Genomic DNA, 20,992 nt, shown 5'->3' on the forward strand with positions numbered 1-20,992 from the left:
GAAGAAATAACAGAAAAACATCCAGCACCCATCTAAACCCATCTATACATCTGAGACTCTGCTGTGTTAAACCTGCACTGAGACATCAACATGAACAACTAGGACCCAGTAGTAGAAGACACGATCATCATGAGGTGGGATGCGGCTGCAGAAGTAATAGTAATGGCAGGTTTCACATTATAACCATGAAGGAATGGAGTTTCTTGCTCAAGGACGCAGCCCATCAAACATGTGACCTTTCCATGACCAAACTCTAACCAACTGGTCACCCTGCAGCCACACATTCTGTAGTCTGATAAATGTGACCACTTGGCCTGAGTCAGGAATGGGAATGGACAACAGTACTGCCGTTGTGTGCTCGCCATGCTCTATTTTGTTCTGTCCTGTTCCATGTCTTTTGATTTTTTATCCTTGGACTTCCTGCTAACACTGGCAGCTTTAAAGGAGTAGTTTGACATTTTGGGAAAATACATTTATTCACCTTTTTGCCACAAGTTAGATGAGAAATTTAAGGTATAAATTTGAGAGTAGTATCGATTTTCTCATGTAATTACTGGCAAGACAAGTGTATTTCCATGCTAGTATGGTCATGAAACATGAGTACATGTTGGCTTATTCAACGGCTTGACATGAAACCTGTGATTGGAATGTAAAAAATGTTGATGATATGTTTCCTTTCTCGCCAATGGTGAGGATATTGCTCTAACATGTTCTTCCATGCTAGATCGATAACAGAAACTGTTAAAAATGCGTGATGAGACTGATCAAGTCTCAAGTGTTTTCAACTCACAAGTTGCACACGGTATGTGAATGTGAGCTGTGCAGGCCGAAGCAAGAAAAGCACAGTGGCAAACACCGAGATATTTTCTGTTGGCAAAAACTGTTGTTTATTTAGGGCTTGTTGAGCTTTGTGAAGTAACTTTTGAAAAAGTTTACTCATTAAAAATGATTGGAGATCTAAAACTAATTGGTCATAACACTAAAAGACCAATGATTACATCACAGATTCAGCTCCCTTTCGATAAGAAATCTCAGCTTTACAGTGGTTCTTTTATGTGATAGGATGGAATGAGGGCATGAATCCAAACATAATGGAAATAGATAAAAGTCTGCATACCAAAAAGCACATACACATTTAAAAATCATCATGCTTACTTAAAATTTCACACTATGTCACAACTCATTCATTCACAATACTGGGAAGGAAAAAAAATAAAAAGGTGCAAATAAGAAAACATTACAATAAGTAAAAGTGTTCATCAAGTTCAATTCCCAGTCTCGAGGAGCCACATGTGCGTTTGGACTGGAGATTATTAGATTTTGTTTCACTTTGTTAACTTGGTCCAGCTGTAGCTCATTTAAACTTAATTTTACATGAAGACATGGGTCGTTAATGTATCACATATTGTCCGATTGATCCACACAGCCAAGTATAGCCAGGAAACACACTTATGATCAACATTAGAAATAGTCCCTCATTTGAATGATTCTTTTTGCCTTGGTACATCTCAAAGGCACTGAACCTCATTCAGTTTATCAGACAAGGAGTAAATAAAAACGTAAATCACTAACCTACTGTACCAGCATGATCGGCACCTTGAGTTTGAGTAGTAGATTGAAAGATTGTGGTGCACTCCATGCACTTTCCATGCAGTCATCCTTTGTTGCGGTACTGACAATATGGCACAGTCACATTTTTCACTCTTAAATAACATGTTCTATGACAAAACCAAATTTAAATCAAGTACATTATTTTCCATTTGCAAGGCCTGCAAATATTTTTTTTAAATGTCATAGTGGCTTGTACATGAGCAAGTTATTTTTCCCTTATGCACAAAAAATGCCCCCCCCTCCCCCCCCCAAAAAAAAATCACAATTATAAAAGAAGCACAGGACAGAGGCTCAGTTCTTCTTGTGCTCTGATGCAAAATTATGACAGGAGTAACTGTGAATAATTCACAATTTAATTTAGCATCTGTCTAGCTAAAAAACCCCTCATTAAAATGCCACTTTGTGACATCGACTCCTTAAGTCTGTTTCTTGTCACTACCTCTATTTAGATCAGTGTCTCGCCATTTGAGAGCACAAGGACAGCGCAAGAACATGTATCAAAGAGACCACTGTTCCCTTGGCTTGGCACTTGGCAAGTATAGTACAGTTACCAAGAAGTGACTTCTAGCAGCCTCTCTAAAGAAGCAGCATAGGCTTTTTAAAAAAAATCATATCTACGGAGCCTGCTTGTGATTGAATTGTACTGAAGAGTCAGTCAGAGGTGATGCCAAATGAAAAGTGAGGTACCTACGTGTGATGTTTTCTTTTTTTTTTTGCAGCAAATGTTCATATATGATATTAAAAGTTGATAATGCTTCCTCCCTTCTCAAAAAAAGAATTCACATTAATTATGAACATCATATTTGGCAAACAAAAACAATACATGTACACCAGGATGTATTCATTTTCCCTTTTCGGTGAAGGGTTAAAATGCAACTTGGCTAAACATTCTAGGGAATATAGTACTTAAGACTCCATTTCTAATGGCTCCTGCTTTGAACTAAAGCTCTATTTGGCACCAGAGAATGCCAATCAAGCGCCTTGTTGAAGAAAAGCAGAGAAAAATCCTTTCATACACACACCAGTCAGCTTTCACTCTTTCTCCCCCCTGCCACTCTGTTTTTTTCCCTCCATTAAATTTCAGTCCTATTCAAGCTACTAGGTACCAGGACACCATTATCTCTCCCCTGTTCCTTGCATTTTGCCAGTCTTTCAGTGTGTTTTATTATTCCCCCCGGTCCTGCACTCCTTCTGTCTCTGTTTAACAAAGACCCAGAGGGGGGTTTGGTCCAGCTGCCCCATATGTCAGTCAGATACAGTAGTCACTATACAAAAAACCCCATCCCCCACCGCACACTTTCACCTTTATTAGTCCCAGCTGAGGCTTTCCATAAAAAACACACATCCATGAACACACACACAATTTCAGAAAGGGGAAGAGATATGGCAGGTTTTGGGAATGTATGATTATTCTATGTATTGTGTGTATTTGCCTGCATGTGTCAATATATACTCAGTACCTGATGCTGCTGGTCTGGGTGGACATTCTCATGGTAATTAGGGATTAGCTGGGGGGACAGCAGGAGTGCGTATGAGCACAGATGTAGTGCCGACGTTCCTCAGAGGAAATATCTACACTCATTTATGTCACGACAACAGCTTCCTGCCTACACACAACCCAAACATCCTCATCTGCTTCTTGCAACCCACTAAGCTTCAACCGATTGCTTTAACTTCACTCCACAAAGCGCTCTAGCTGCTCCCTCCATCCTGAGGGGGGCAGTGTCCCACCCTCATGTGCAGCGTACCACTTTTGTGTAGATGCCAAAGCTGGACAAATTCCTCAGGCATGGCGTGGAACCATTTATAGGGCAGGATGTTGTCGTAGTAATGGTGGCTGACCGGCTGCTCGTCCAGGCCGACGGAGAATGGCCAGAAGCCGTAGGCTGTTACTTCCTCACACAGCCCCAAGGCCAGGCTGACCAGGAAGAGCCCTGTGGAGAGGCGTTTGGCGTGCACGCCGCGGGCTTTCCAGAACTTGCCCACCGTGCGTAGGAATTCGGGGTTGGCAAACAGCATGGTGAGGTTGGAGGAGGTGTCTGACAGGGCGTAATACGCCCGCAGTGATGGGTCAGTGCCAGGCTTCATGGAGAACGCTGGCATGTAGATGTAGCTGGAACCATAGACCTTCATACTGTCCACAAAGGCCTTTCTTGACCACAGAAGGTTCTGAAATCTGAGTAATGAAGACAGTGATAATGGGAGTTGTGGTGTAACGACTGAGACTACAGCTCTGAGTCAGTTGACTTATGGAAAATCATCTGCTCTGGCTTCCTTTTTTGTCCGTCTACAAAGTAAACGAGTTTCCTGTGTGTAATATAACCTTTAAGACTACAGAAATAGGGTCACTGTGGTATGCACTAAATTTAACCTTTGTCATAAGAAACTTATGCAAGCACTAAATGATTTGCTACAGTGGCCATTTTACAAAGTAGAGATGAGAAAAAAAAGGTTTATGATTTGCACTTCTCCTAATTTTACTCCCTTTTTTTTATTTGTTTAAGTGACTACATTTTACTCGTTTTCTCTCTTTTTAAATCCCATTCATGTCATTTTATACTGACTTGTTTCTCTTAGAAGTTGTCTTAATACCTTCTTACGTCTTATGAACACCCTTCTGAGTTGCCTCGCCTAATACACATTTGAACTTCCATTTATGCTATTCTGAAAAGCTGTTAACTTCGCCTTTAAGTGCTTTATATTTCACAGTACATCTCTTAACATCATTACACTGATTGCGGTAACACATTAACTTTTTCCAGGTATTCATGCTAAGATGCTCAAATGTACTCTGCGTAATTAGATGCTGTTATTTTACTTGAGAACAGACTGATTTGGTGTGACATTCAAAATTGATTACCTTTTCTCAATGATGCTGGGGTTGGCTGTCACCAGATGTGTTTTGGTTCCTACATCCTCCACATATTCCTTTGAGAGCGGTGGAAGGTTACACCTAAATGAACAAGGCAGACATGACATGTCCATCATTTTGATTTATAGGAGCTACTCAAATACACACAAGGCCTTGTCTACATGACTTCAGGGGACATTACGTGACTTTGATTCATTCACCTAACCCTATACCTAACACTTATTCCTAACCCTAAAACACGTCTTCAACTTAAAAATTAATGATTTCCATTATGGGGACTTGCTTTTAGTTCCCATAAGGACGACAAGTGCCCATAGCGTGATGTGTAAACAGATCTAGGTCCCCACAATGTGAGTAGTACCTAAACCAAACACACACACACACACACACACACACACACACACACACACAAAGTCATTTTGGCTCCTCCTATTATGATAGTGAACAGACGCAGATGAATTAAGCATGACAACAACTCCTGCTCATCCAGAATAGCTGCCATAAGTTAAATCATCAATAGCTGGAGTGACAACGTCCCCGTGTAATTGCAAATTGTACTGCACTGTATGGTGATAAATGGTTGAACATGCTGACTTATTTGACATACCACAGCTTTCTTTTTCACTTTCTTTCTCTGCCACACATGGGAACATAAAGTGGCACAGCCTCACTAATAATGTGAGTTAAATGAACAATGGCATTTCATTCCTTGTTTGCAGCATAATATGTTTAGTGGAGTAAATTTAAATAATTATGGAATAATTAAACTTGAAAAGCCTGACCTGTAGTTTAACACTTGTAAATGCTGGAAAAAATACTCTTTGCTTAAGTGTTTTCTCCCACTGGGGTTATCAGTCTTGATTTTTGATTAGTTTCTACTTTCATTTACATTCAACTGTCTCGGTAACAATTCTATCTTCTGGGTCATGTCAGAAAGTTACTCTTTGACTTTTTTACTTCCCTGTCAGTGTAATTTCTTCAAATCCAATTACCTACGGGGGCTGGGCGACTGTTATTACTGATTAAAGTGTTGATGGGGCCTGAAATTGCTTAAAATTCACTGGTTTGTCAAAGTTTGGCAGGAATCAGCATATAAATGATTTCTTATCTATACCAGGCAAAACATATGTTAATGAAGACCTACTTGTAAAATTATCTAGTTAAACAGTCCAGAGTCAAAATCAGTGAATATTTTCACCCTGTTGAGCCCAGAATGTAATTCTGCATTGTCAGATTGGCTGGGACTCACTCAAGAGTACAGTCAGGAAATGTCACTATTCGTTCAAGGTAGACTTTTTCATTTTAATCTGTTTTTCTTAAAAACTGCATGGGAGAAAACCTGCAAGAAACCAAAGCAGAAAGCTGTCATCTCTAGAGTGTTGGTGGCGTCACACCAGCTGAAGCGTTATCTGTCCATCCAGATTATGGTCAGTGCTTTTGAGAGCGTGTTTGAGGGCGTGCATTTTCATGCTTAAGTATCTAAGAAGTGCTCAGATGCATGGAGGCAGGGTTAGAAAGAATCTGTTACAGATTATCAGTGGGTTTGTTGAGAGCTGTTACCAATCATGGTCCATCACATCGGCTCCTCTCATCTCCTTTCAAAACACTGCTCCCTGCACAGTGACATGCTCTGGGTTTGTTAAGTTTCTTGAGCTTTTCTGCAGAGAAAATGATTATTGTTGTACAGGCGATGGAGAGTGCAAAATGCTGCTGGGGGCACATGGGGCCTCTTTTTAGGTTAATTTCATATTTTTGGACATATTCTAAGCATTTTAGTTGCATTCAGTTGCAGTATCACTACAGCAACTGAAAATGAAACAATGAAACAGGCCTCCCAAGCAGGTCACTGATAATACTCAGAAAAAAAGGAGAGGAATGCAGAAGTGAGGGAATTAATATGCTCAATACGAGCACAAACACTGGCATCTAATGGCATGAGGAACACAGGAAGCTGGGTTGGAGCAGGAAATACTCTTGATTGCATCATGTTTCAAGGTTGGTGTTCATCTTCAGATGGAGCAAACAGATAATTTCAATGATGAAAACTATTTATAATCATTAACCAAATATGTGCTGTTTGTAATGACCCATCTTTCTGTTTCACATCATGTCAGAATGAAATTTAAAAAGCACAGTCATTTCTGCCAGTCAGGATAAATAGGTTCAAGTGACTAGTTTGATGTAAACAAGCTGCAGCCTGGTGCTGTGGAAATGCATGTCACTCAATTTAGAGACTGCAGGGACTGTACGGACCTCTGTTCCATCTCTGGTTTTGGTTTGTGGCTATGTAAACACAGCCTACTGTATGTGTCTCAAAGTTGAAAAAACACATCCTCATAGATATTGGATTAAAAAAAATCTTCAATGCTAATTTACCTGTAATGTTAACTATTTTACAACTAGCTTAGATGGCTTACTGTGTTGCAATACTTCTTGCTTTCTGAGGTTAAAAAAAGTGACAAAATCAGATGACTTTTAAGCTTGTTACACAGCAATATAACAACAAGTCATCCAGCCTAAACAACCATATAGGTTGTTTGTCCCTGCCCTGGAATAGGAGCACATCTGTGCTAATTGATCTAATTAGTGCTGCTATATAAATAGCCGTCAGTGTTTGTCAGGCTGCTGTAGAAAAAAGGCCCTTGTTTTTTTCCAGCTCTTCACACTGTGTGTTAAGACATGTTGCTGTAACAAAAAAGGTCAGTGAGATGATGGCTGTATGAGAAGGAGTCAATTAACTGACATGACATTAGCTCTCTTCAACTTATTCCACTGTAACACAGACGTATATCTTAAGAGATGGCTTCCTCGTCTAAACCAATGATTCATTCTTTAAAACCAGGATCTAGTTTTCCTGAAACAAAATATTTTTAATGCTTCACCAGATGGTGTTATTTTGCTTTATATTCTTTTCCTCATTTCATCTTCCTCCCTCATTGTAGTCTGTTCCTCTTTTGCTTGATCACTCCTTGCATCCTCTTTTCTCTCTTGCCCTCGCGGTGGCCCATTTTTCTGTCTCTCTCTCGGCTACAGTCGACACCAGCTCTCATTATCACTGATGGCTGATGGTGTTTGGCTGCTCTCTTGAGCACGGCTGATTCACATTCGGAGGAGCAGTCAAGCAATCATACTCATGTGCACACTTGCAGTCACAGACCCACAGAGTTCTTTATTTCTCACCGCATGATGAAGTCAGCCTGGTCAATGTGCTGTCCACATCTGCTGTGTCGGAGGATGCCACCATTACCCACCACCGCGCATTTTTTAAGAGGAAGCTGCAGAGGGTTGTCCTGGGCAGAAGACATCATGCAGCATTTTTAGCATATACACAGACACAAGCACCTGGACATAAACACATAATTCCAGACACACACACATGCACAAAAGCTAGTGTTAATTTTCTCTGAGCTCAGATCCTAAAATTGAGGATCTGGTCCATTCATTTCCCTTCACAGCCTTGCATGCTGATGGACAAACCAGCGAGGAGATATAAAGCAAGGAGGTGAACAGAAGCAAGTGAAGGTCATACATCTTATAACTAAGATTCTACTTTTGGCATATGCTCACGGAACATGTAAGTCTATATTATGTGTGGTAAAATGAGTTATTATGAAAAATACCAAGCATACGTAGATTCATTTGACAAGAAACAGGACTGTGCTGCCACTGCAAAAAACATGGTCTCAGAAACATAAAAAGAGATTAACTCTCTCCAAATTCCATGCATAATTTATAAAAATTATCTTTTGTCGTACTCCTCCATTACAATCTTATAGGTTCTCTGGAAAATGTCTTTTCTTTAGTCTCTGCACTGTGTCTGTGCCTGGTTTTCCTATCACAGTGGATCAACTTTTTTTGTATGACATACCCCTACAGCCCTGTCAGATGAACTCAGGTACCCTTTCATCAACTCCACCTGTCATGTTCGAAAGGTATTCATGTCAGTTGATTTTAAACTTGATATTTTTGAATGACAGTTATTATATAAAACTGGATATTGTAACAGTATATTTTGAATACAATTGAACTGTAGAATTAAAATATTGACATTGGTTTGGTTAACTTAGCATTCTTGCTAACACTTTGAGTGGCAGTGTTGGGTGTTAACTGTTTTATCCTTAACTTTTAGCTAACAATTTCAACCATTTATCCTTTTCTTTTAACAAATGATTTCAACCTTTACTTTTAGCTAACTATTTGCACTTTTTATTCATTACTTCTAGCCATTTATTTCAATCATTTATTGATTACTTTTATCTGACTGTTTTTATGCACTCTCAGGCACAACATGTAGTGTTCAGGTGTTGAAACTGACATAATATGTGGTTATACTTTTTAGTCACATGATTTTTTTCCCCACAAAATTCATTTGAGTTATTCAGCAATCTTTCCATATACTGTTATAGCAACTGGAGAAATATAACCCCTAGGATACGAATATTCTGGTTGTGAATCACTGCCCTATAATAATCTAAATGAATGCCTTGTAAAGGACAGTATTAAATCTGTTACAGAAGACACTGAAATACCACGCTTCATGAGGCAAGGGCCAAAAATGTCCTTTCTCTTTGCCTTGGCTGCATTTAAGTCAGGGGCATGGATTAAGCAAGACGGCGGAAACAATTGTGCTCATTATTCCCCTCGGAGTGCACACACTTGAGAATACACACACACAAATGCACATACACTTCTCCTTGCCTCAGGGTCTCTTTTGAACCATGACAAGGGGGGTGAGTCAGAGGACAATACCCTGCTAACAGTATATCAAGCAGGGGCGGGGAACCAGTGAGTTGGGTTCAAAGTTGAGACAGGGACACTTACCAAACAATACCAAAGAGTCCAACTATTTTTGCAAACTTGATTAATGCCAGTCTTTGTCCAACATCTTGACAGATTTTGGTTTTGTTTGTTCACTATGATATCAGAGACTGATATTCATCTCAGACTGATACTTTGATTATTCTTTCATGTTTTTGTCCATAAAATATCAGAAATTGGTGAAACAATACCCATCACAATTTCCCAGAACCCAAGCTGATGTTATACATAGTTTTTTCCAACCAACCCATTTGACTAAGACTGAGAAAAAGCACTAGCCACAGTCTAGATGGACAAACAACGGTTTCGGCTGGTTTGACTCCATTAGCAGTCTAGAGGTAACAGCTTTCTGTGCAGATATGCTTGGGTTTCTTTTACGGTTTTCTCACTGTTCTGTTTTTCAGTTTCATAACGTGAGAGAAAGGGGGATCTTGCATGTACCAGTGGATATGTTGTTAAAGCATAACCTTTATCCCAGCCATGTCGCTGCATACACTGTCGTAGGAAGGAGATGTACATGAAGGGAACATCAGAGATGAAAAGATCATAGGGATCTACTGTACAGTCCAGTAAGCTGTATGTATGGATGCTCTGTTTGAGCCATTGAACTAACCAGCAATTAACTGTCAAAGCCCTAATTGGCACATTCCCTGGCAGATGCCCAGATACTGTAGCTGCTGCCAGCTTAGCGTAGTGTGGCTGGTTGTCTGCGTTCAGACCTGCAATCACAGCACTGGTAGTTGAGAGGACAGAGTATTTATGTGTGTGAGTCTGAACATCATCCATCCCACCTAAATACCAGTTACCTTCCCTCTGAGAAAAGCATAACTGGCCACAATATAGGCTTGTACAGTAAGTGCAACCACACTACTAAAAAAAGGGCATGCAAGCGTTAGATGGAGATTCACAAAAGCACAAAGTTGCACAGTGAGGCTGCGTGTGACCACAACCTTGGGCGGGGTCGGGCGATGGAGTAAGAGACAGAGAACAATAACAAAAAGCAACATCCCAGTGACATGGGATAGTTCTATCTGGAACACAAAAACATCTAACACCGGGTGATACTGTTGAACCTGCGTGTGAACCAGGAACATTGGACAATGATCAAAACACAATGCTCACAAAAACACAGTCAAAAGGTTGAGGAAATGCTTTCAACCACTTCTGAGATTTAAGTAATTTAAATCAAGAAACCTGGACATTGCTTTGGGAGAGGGAGAAATCTCATCAGTGGATACAGCATCACCAAACCAGTTGTAAAATATGTGTGTGATTTCAATTTGGTATTTTTTAATTTCCCAAAACTCAAGGTCTTGAAATTGATTATTTTGTCCAACCAACTGTCCCAATCCCCAAAATATTTTATTTAATTATTTTATTTTCATATAAAACAAAGAAAGAGAGGAAATCCTTGTGTGTGAATTTGAAACTTGTAATTCTTGGGCACTGTTGCTTGAAAAATGAATCAGATGATAAATTATCAAAATGGATAACAGATTCATTTTCTCAGTTGACTAATCAAGAAATCTACTCATCATGCCAGCTCCAATTTGAATATCTCAGTGTGGGAATCCACACACAAAACAAAAACCCAGTTACATTAAACTCTGTGTTGAAGCCCACTGCTCTGCATTTATACACAGGCACTCATGCATTAGCTCGGCCACTCTCGCTTCATATTCTCCTTCCTTTATTTATTCACCCTCCCCCATCTCCTCTCCCATCCGTCATGAATGAACATGCACGGCTCACAGCCGCAAATTAGGATCAGATATTCATCACATTTACCGACCAGGATATTAGACTGCAGATCTGCAGCATCAGTAATAGGGATCCAATCTTGATTATTAGTGAGATGTGCTGCCCCTGGATACGAAAACCACGGCAACGGCACTAACAATTGAGCTTCTCATTCTGTCCCGTTTCCAGGCACAAACACATATAAACGCCCTCATCCAGATGCGCACACACACCCACACACAGGCATGGAACCATGTAAAAATAGCCCAACAGCCCTTTTCTGGGCACAGACGCACATACATGAATAGACATTGGTGCATATGTAGAAAGGAAAAGGAAAACTTGAGAGGGAGGCACTTGAAGCATATCCTCCTCCAGTTATCACCCTTGATTTATATATGCTTATCTTAGATTGAACTGAAGTGGAACGAAACACAATAGGACAAATCTTTTTTAACATGATGTAAAAAAAACAAAAACAAAAACAAAAAAAACGGGAACTTCAAATCTGTCCTCATCTGAACCTCTGCAACTGTAAACCCTACCACACTGGTCCTTAAATGATTTGAAGGGAAAGAGAGAGGTGCATGTCACTGAGATGAACAAATGAAAATGAAAGAACATGACAGATATTTTGCGTCGTATCCTTCAATCATGCATTTTACTGACGTTTGCAGCATTTTTAAGTTGAATCGTTGCTCTAACCAGCTCCTCCAAATTCTTCACATTGAGTCCCCTCACGCTGAGAACACTATACCAGCGATCCTTTCCACTTTATAGGGTCTATCTGCTATCTGCTTCACTGCCCCCCTATGGATCAACAAGGAGTCATGTCAAAACCCACAACAGTGTCGTATTGCGCTGAGGGGGAGAAAAATCGTTTTCCTGTTGCATTTAATGCCTGACCAAACAGGCTAAATATGGCAATGCTATCTCATGAAAATTTTGATGTGACCTCTTGTACTACATCCTCTTTTTGTATTAATAGTTTCTAGATGCTCATATTCTCCTTCCTACCTGCACAAAGAGCGAATAAGTCTCATTGTTGACGGTGTGTGAGTGGTAAAACTCGCCATCGTACCACAGGACTTTGCCCATTGGCGAGTTTTCCTTGGTTACCGCAAACATCCTCCTTGGATCACAGCAGTCTGTCAGCAACTTCCTGCGTAGAGAGGATGTGGGAAATCATAAGTCTTTAGACAGTTTGGCGCAAATTGGATTCCACAGGACAGCTGGGATTCTAATAAGAGACAGGCTATAATAATTGCTTAATTGTTTGCCTAGGGACAGCCTGAGCAAGATGTGTGTTAATATGACAGGACAAAGGATCACTGTGTAAGGTCAGTTACTGTACGTGAGAGGAAATTATCAAATATTTCTGGTTATTTATGCCTTGATTAAATAATATGTGAGGAGATGGAAAGATATGAACGTTAAATTATGAGCTCTTTGGAAAAAGGGGACTGTTCTCGCCTTTTTCACTCTCTTAGCTAGGCCTTCATATCGCAATTAACTAGTCTACTGGTTTCGTCCAACTAAATTCTCATTGGTCGGACAGTCGCCTGTGCTACCTTCATAAGGAAAACAGTACTACACCAATAGCCCTCCAGGATTAATCAATTATTTGTGGCAGCGGGAGGGACAAACTACCTCTTGGAGCTTTGAACTCACCCAACCTTATGGACTACTAGGTCTAACTTATTTAACGTTTTCTGAAGGTCTACTCAGAATTGACTCCAAACTAAGTTGTAAATGTAACCAAAATGGCATATCATTAGGGTTTGACGCCTTGTTTCCACACAATTTTGCTATGTGTACATAATTCCGTATAATATACGGAGTACATCCCCTAGTGTTCAACACAAGGAAATGCATGTTTTTACGGATGGAAAGAAACGCCAGTTTAAACACTAATCTTGCCTGTATTTTGCTGAACGTATTGGAGATCACAGAGGAATGAATGGACCTCTGATTGGCTCACATATGTATACAGAGCAATGTGGAAACGAGGCATGAGTGTGAACATATTAGAATTGGCACGTTTCAATGTTTGTTCTAATAATTAAATAATAAAGGCTAATAAGGTTAACCATGTGCTGTGCACTCAGGGCACAGCGGCCAATTTAATTAATCTAGAGATAATGCACAGATTTTTCCCCCATGACCAATCGATCAGTCAAAGAGTTGATATGATTTACGTCAATTATGATTTTCTTTGGTTGACTACAGCCCTACTCTTAACTGTTAATTCCTCAGAATCCATTGAGCCCTACCAAACACAGGTCTGAGAGGCTCAGTAACATTAAAAATCGCAGAGAGCCCAGCTCCTATGTGAGAATCTGATCCCCCAGTGGGCCCTGCTCGCTGCTCTGCAAGTGTCACCTTCTCTGATTATCCTAATCGGCTCGGAGAACTGTCTGCACACGCTCTCTGCTGAGTAAGATGTAAATAAAACTCCCAGGGTGTATCTAACACGCTCGGTTGTTGATCTGGTTTGCTTTTAAAAAAACAGTGGCATTGTCTAAATGGAAAAAAAAAGATATGTGGTATTCGATAGATTATTACAAATGTGATGTGAGAGTTTATTTCTCCTGTTGTATTACTATAACATTTCTCAGTGATGTCTGAGAAAGTGATATCTGAAAGTTTTGGCAGGATCAAACAATTTTTATTTATTTTTTTGCTGGATTTATTCCTAATCTTTAATTTTAATCTGTTTTGCCTACATTTGTCTTTGTCCCAACAGCCAAAATAAGAATGTGGATGCATTGTTAAAAATCATGAACAAAGGGAAAATCTTTAGCCTGGGGGCCCCAAAAATCCATTTAAGGACAGCTGGGAGCCCCGGGCCGCACTTTGGGAAACACTGCCTCAAATCAATGAGGAGAAATCTGAGCCCTGAGACGAACCTGTACAAATCGATGCCCGTCTGGTTCTTCTGCCATACTTCCCCCTGCCTCAGCACCTCTTCCACTATTTCTTTATCGCGTGGGAGTCTGTACACGGGGTAAATATAAAACCAGCAGAGCACCAGCACGCACAGAGCGGCCCACACCGACAGCTTGGCCCGGTAGCATCGCACCAACATTTTTCCCTCTCTTGTCTTATCGTTGCACGGCTCAAAACAACCGGTGCACGCACATCGAAACCTGTGCGGTAAAAAGCAGGCTCGGTTCAAAGCTGGTCTCTGCGTCCACTGCAAACCCCCGTCTCATTCCGCAGACGGGGTGGAGTATGAATGGAGTCCGCAAGGTAGTCTGTTAACCGGTTGTTTGGCTCAAGCATCGATTTGGAAATCCGGTTTTGTGTTGGGGGGGATATGATGGAGAGAAGCTGGAGCGTCTATCCAAGCAGCAGCGGCGTCTCGCGCTCGGTTGCGGGTTTGTGGTGCAGTGTGTCGGGCTCTGCAGGAATCCTCCGCTCTGCTCTCCGTACATCACCACCATCATTACAGCCTGCGGACTGTGAGGAATCATGCGGGCCCCCTCCCCGCCCGGCGTCCCGCTGCATCCCAGTCCGAAAGGGCTGTCCCCGTGGCCCCCCAGTCCCGGTCCACTCTTGATCCGCTCTCTCCCTCTCCCGCCCTCCGGTCCTCTTCTTCGGGGGCCTCCTCTGTTCTGTGTCCTGCAGTAGGGTCTGCGGTGCAAGTGAACCGGACCAGCTCAATTCAGTGTCCCTCCACCGCTCCCTCTTTCTCCTGTCAACACCCCCCTCCGCCGAGACAAAGTGCTTCTTGTGCTGCGAGAGGCGCGTCCAGTTGCAAAGCAGCACGAGGGAGAACGGAAGTTCACTTTCAAAATAAAAATGTGCTGGCAGAACACTTAATATAATCCTTAGTTACTGTTGCTAGGCACGTGAACGAAGCTGAAGTTTCGAGTAATTAAACTATACCACAACTTAACGCGTAAAATTATAACTTTATTCTGTGTTTACACTCATATTCTTTGATTTTGTTTTCTATTTAAATGCATTTAGCAAATTCATTTTAAAACCAGAAGCCTATACATAGTTCTTACACATAATGTTAAAAGACCAAAACATATTGAAGTAAGCCTTAATATTCATATTAAGTCAATTAGTTGATCAACAGAACAGTAATTACCAGCTGTTTTGAAAATCAAATAATCATTTTTACAAATGAAAAATAGCAAACATTTGCTATTTGATGCTTTTCTTTGTCATACGTGATAATAAATTGAGTTTTGGACTGTTTGAATGCATCACTTTGATCTGTGGGAAATATATAATAACTTGCACATTAATGGGAGTTCTCAGATTAATGGATTGATAATAGAAATAACTGTAACTCACAGCCCCAGTGTGTAAACTTCCCCAGACCAAATAAAGAGCAGGACCGAGCTGCTATTGTTAAAAAAAAACATATTAAGGTTTCACTGCAAAACAAGATCTGCAGCATTTTATCAGATGGAACATTCTGGATGCAATCTGCATGTTTTAATGTCCATCACTTTTTCCTGAATCTGTTACTGAAATGTAGAAGTAAAATAAAGAAGTGAAGTGTTTTGTTTGTTTTGATAAAGTGTGACTGTAAAACACAAACCATTATGCTCATTTGCACTGAGGAAGTTGAAAATTTGGCACCATGCAGATTTCCTGCGGCCTCTACTCTACTCTAATACTTGTTGACCAAATGTTGATGTAAACTGATTTTACAAAGCAGAAGGTATACAAATGCATGTGCTGGTAATGCTTTGCAATGGTGTCTGTATGTATGTATACATTTCTGTGCCCAGGGGCCTGTTGTCACATAAACCATCCATGGCAAAAAGGGCCACTTCTACTTTAAAAGATTTGCACTTGGATATCTAAAGGAACAGCTTTAACCCTGTGGCATTGTTTCTATTTATAGCCTTTCAGAAAGCATTGTGCCAAAATCAAGACAGGCTCTGTTGATTATTTATGATTTAGTTCAGTCACTATTCTCCCATGTGGATACATAGGATATTATCTTTTTTAGTCTTACCTGGGGACCCATTTCCACTCAAACTGTAATTAAACCATGCGTTAATACGCGTATTATTTTGAAAGAATCGCTTTACAGTCCTGTTCCAACTCCTGCTGGCTTGACACTGGCTGCTGCAGAAGATAAAGCATCTCCCTCGGCCTCCCGCTGAGATCAGTGGCGTGAGGAGGTGCCGCCCCCTTCTGGACGTTGTCTGCACTCAATAAAGACAGACTTAAAGATGAGACCCTGCTGCTGCTGCTGTCAGCAACAGTGCCACACCCTAAATCTGCACTGATCACCTCATGATTTTATTGTAGTCCACTCATTTTCTACCAGTTTCCATTTCTACAAAGAGCTGCCATAGTCCACAATGTAAAATAAAGCTCTGTTGACCTCATGTGGACAAAATCACTGTCCAGACTGTTGTGGCTGCTTTGTTTCCAATAAAATGTGGGTGGAGGCAGACAGTGGGCATTTTTACTAACTTGAACTTTTTAACTTGGCTGCCAGCTCTGCTCTTTCTCTCTTTGACTGTGTGAGAAGCTGGTGCTCTCAATGTTGTGTTTTGTCATTTAAAGGCCAAATGTCTTCAAAAAAATAGCTTTAATGAAAAATAAATATACACACAAATATAGCAAAAGGAAGAAATTCTCATCGTCTCAAAAAAAAGAAGAGGAATGTCTTGGACTTAAGTAACTGCTGCAAACCGTTGTGTATTATTTACTTATTTTATTTGTTGTACCTTAGAATACAATTTTTATAATTGAAATGATGTGTAAACAGAGGCATTCACACACATGCAGAGACACTTTATCTGCACATACGAAAATATACATGAATGTAAAGGAAACAAAAGCTTGTGCAGTAAAAGAAGAGGGCTAAGAGTTTAAAGATCTCCTAGGCACATCACTAAACAGTACACCAGCAAACACACACATCTCTTGTGTCTAGATATACAGGCCAACAAAAGTGAGGGTAGCTGAGAAATGTGGGCCACTCGGGGCATCCGCTGCACCCTATTGGGAATCTTGGAGGGCGGCGTCAAGGTTAGACCAGTGGGCAGAGGGATGCACATGGCAGGCCACTTGGCTGAAGTCATGAGTCAGCTGCTTTCTGAGTCTTGTGTCCAAACAAAGGTGCCACTATGGAGGTCTGTACGAGATCCAAAGAGAAGACTGAGAGGTGAGAGGCAGGCATGGGGTGCAGAAGATGGAAAAAGAAAGATGGAAAAAATGATCTGCATCTTGCCCTACAGCACTGTGGTCAAAGGCAAAAGATTATTTATGAGGTTTTAGTGGGAGCAGTAGATCTTAATAATCTTTCATAAATTATCTTTATCATCTTCTTATCCTCTATGATTCTCCCTTAACTATTACTATTGAGTGCACAGTACCTAGTGTACCTCTGACTGTGAGATGATAAAGACCCCAAAGTCAACATCTAGTCACCTCATGGCTGAGCTGGTTTGGTCATGATCATGGTTTCATATGGATTATACAGCAACAACTAAGTAAACAAATAACACTTCAAAGAGCAGGTGAGGACAGACTACAACCCTCAAAGATCAAGCTCCACCAGCCTGCCGTAGAGGGTACTGCAACAGTAGCTGACGCCCTTTTCTCTTTCCTTCCATCCCAGAGGTTTAGAATGAGTCCAGTTGTTCAGATTTAGAGGACTGAGAACTGACACACCAAGCTGTCACCTACCTGTTTATGAAAGCAGCACCGGCAGAAAGTGTATTACAAGCAGTTTCTCTGATACTGATACTGCCTCATTATTTTCTTTCTTTTTGTGTGTACTGCATGTGTGTGTGTGTGGAGAGAGAGAGAGAGGGGGAGTAGGGTTGCATCAGAAATAGCACTCCCACCTGCTGAGGATCACTGAAAAAAAAAAAGGAAAAAGATGACAGGACATTTGTCGTCCCCTGCGTCTTGCTCCTTTTATTGCCTTTCATTGCTCACTGAGGTATTGTCTCTTTACATCCTGTTGCCCCCCCTCTGTTGTATCTGTGGCAGAAAGCAACACCGGATGGTGTTTGACACTGTAGCACTAATATAACAGGAACTTTGCTGGTGTGTGTCAAAAGAAAATTGATCTGCAACAGCACCTCACAAAAAACCTGGGAAATTATTCTAAACTAAAACCTCTGAGGTCTGTAGTGTAAGAATTTGGTAATACTGTCAAACCTTTATTTAAGGGACTGTATGTACATTATTAAGGTAGGGAGGGGTGTGTCACTTAGAGTTATTTATGTTTCTTCGGACCCTCCCCTTTGACTAATTGCAACAGTAGTAGTGAACTAGTTCAACTCATGTGTTCATTGATAAAATAAAAGAGGCAAAGCACAAAGAATAGATGAGGGTGTACACCGCTTTAAACAACACTACATTAATGGAACAACAGTTTTTACACAGCCACCAACTGTGCATCAAAAACTAAATTAGCAATTCTCATTTTTCTGGCTATTAGCTTATATAACAAATATGCCAAAATAATAAATAAGTCACAGTATTTTCCAATTAAGAGCTGCTAAATAAATAGTTCTTGCTGCCATCAAATGAATTAACTGGGGCCATACCATCATGCTGAACTTGACTTATACAATGACATATTTCATATTTTCATCCTTATAAATGAGAGTGAGAAAATAAAAGACCACCCTCCCTAACATAACCATTCTCTGTTTCTGACCCTCATTCCATCACAAATAATTTTCTCAGATGCCCTAATACATTTTCATTTTGTGGTGGAACAATACTATTTAAAGTAAAAAATCGCAAGTGAACCAGAGACATTAGACAGAGAACTTCATTAAGTTTTGACCTACTATTCTTGTTGCAGATAAATCTGCTCATTTATTTTCACTCTACTTTCTAATCTCTGTAAAGCCCTTACAACTTCCTCAGAGTAAAAGGTTCAACATAGACTCTTCCATGTTTCATGTGACTCATCTGAAGATGTCCTTGCAGCTGAATGCTCAGTTTACCAAAAACACCTTAGCGCTCACATCAACTTTGTTCCAGAGTAAGCCAGTGGAAAGAAGAGAAACTCGATGCTTAAGGATGAAGTGATTTGCAACAAGTGTCAGAACTCAGGCTGAGATTAACACCCATGCTGACATCTTGATAAAGCTGGGCCAAGGAATGGTTGACCAGAGAGGTAAATACACACATACACACATAAATATGGCAGGATGAAAATGTCATGTGAGGAGAAGGCATCATTATCACCACAACTTCCTGACTGCTGTGTCCCAAATCCATCATACACACTGATTAGAAGCAGGTTTTGAGTATTTGGTGCAGGGAGAGTAACACTTTTCTTCCACCAGAGACCAAAGTCAGTGGATATTACTGACTATTACCTGACTGGCATATGAACTGTTGCATATTGTGGTGGAGTAAAATAAAGTGGTGTAGTTTCAACTGATATTAGCTGCTGATAATCTATTATAAACTGATCAGAATTGAATGTGTCAAAAGGTCTTTTACATCTTGGAGGTCTGGTTTATATCTTAATGACACTGTTAAGGCCATATTCACAGAGTCCTCAGCTCTTATCAACATTTGAGGGTTTATCTTAATGTGCTTCCTGCTCCAAGGAACACCAGGACAACTTATTTCCTGTCCTCAGTTGGGGTTCGTAGGTCATGTTTATTGTTGTTTTAAAGATTTTCCCTCTCCTCCTCCTCCTCCTCTTCCCACTCTTTGTCTCCCAGTCTAAATTATATTGTATATACTTCTCTGTAGCAGCTATTAAAACCTGCTATTCCTGCTCCTCTTCCATTGAACTCAGAGCTCAGTGTTGGAAAAAAAAAATGGAACAACCTCTTGTTATTCTGGGACGCCACGTAATCACACCAACCAGTATTTTTACCATAATAACTGTGATTAGAATAGATCAAATGTCATTGGAGCTACTGTAATTCCTGTTATTTAACCTTGATAATGTCACTCTACACTTTCCCTTATGATAAATGCTCACGACAAGAGCTAACGGTGGCTGCATGTCTGCCATACAGATGCAGATGTATGTCATACATAGCATTAACTTCTGTACTCATTGACATGTTTGACTAAATACCCAGAAATGGTCAGAAAATACACATTAAATAACTGAGGTGAATTATTTCCTAATCTTGTGTTGACAATGCTGCTGAATTCATGTTACATGGTTAAATGCAGCCTATAATGAGAAAGGAGTCTATTCTTAAAATGTGATTCATTGCCTTTGCTATGCGTGAGGGCTTTGGGTGTGTATTATACTCATCAGCTGCATGATTACTTGAGGATGGGCCTTCTTCCCACTGTAACTGTAACTGTAATGTAATGACTTATCTTACATGTTAAGTTTACACTTTAAAAAGAAAATCTTACTGGAGATGAGAAGATTGATTTCACTCTGATAGCCTGCGTCAGCTAACTCAGCTTAGCATAAAGACTGGAAACAAGGGGAGACAGGATAGGCCTGCCATCTAACAGCATGTCTTTGACTCACTAATTACAACCATGTGTCCCAGAAGTTACATTTATATACAAATAATTTGCAACATTGAATACATTACAGCGAAAAATGTAATGCTAGTTGGTTTACATTCTGCATTAACACAACAATAAGAAAAAAATATAGTCTGGTTTTTATACAGTGAATGTCAGTAGTGACTTTATTAATTTTAAATAATACATCTAATAAATCTAAGAATAATTCTCTGTTAAACTGCAAATTAAAGGTTTTACACTAGGTTTTTGTGTGGATTAAACAAACAGAAAAAAATTATTCATTAATCAGCTTTGATACAATGGTGTCAATATTTGTGACTTTGAAAGGAAATAATGTAATTTTGCTATCAGTCCAAGAAGGAACACTGAGATCATTTCACACACCAATAGGCAATATCTAGACAATACCATTTAGGTAATGCTCATTATTTATTATTACACTTCGCTGGTGTTGTCACAGTGTCAGGGGAGGTGATATTTCAATGC

General features: G+C 40.2%; 1 protein-coding gene across 1 annotated transcript; it reads right to left on the reverse strand.

Annotated features, from left to right (window-relative positions):
• Positions 1 to 1,854: 1,854 nt before the first annotated feature.
• st8sia1 (ST8 alpha-N-acetyl-neuraminide alpha-2,8-sialyltransferase 1) lies at positions 1,855 to 14,137 on the reverse strand. The gene is made up of 5 exons (XM_018671023.2): positions 13,951 to 14,137; positions 12,059 to 12,203; positions 7,664 to 7,773; positions 4,472 to 4,564; positions 1,855 to 3,787 (listed from the first exon to the last, which is right to left on the reverse strand). The coding sequence occupies exons 1-5, from the start codon at positions 14,127 to 14,129 to the stop codon at positions 3,304 to 3,306; spliced, it is 1,011 nt and encodes a 336-aa protein (XP_018526539.1). The 5' UTR covers positions 14,130 to 14,137; the 3' UTR covers positions 1,855 to 3,303.
• Positions 14,138 to 20,992: the final 6,855 nt, after the last annotated feature.

Source organism: Lates calcarifer, linkage group LG18, assembly GCF_001640805.2.
Source record: "Lates calcarifer isolate ASB-BC8 linkage group LG18, TLL_Latcal_v3, whole genome shotgun sequence".
NCBI lineage: Eukaryota > Metazoa > Chordata > Actinopteri > Centropomidae > Lates > Lates calcarifer.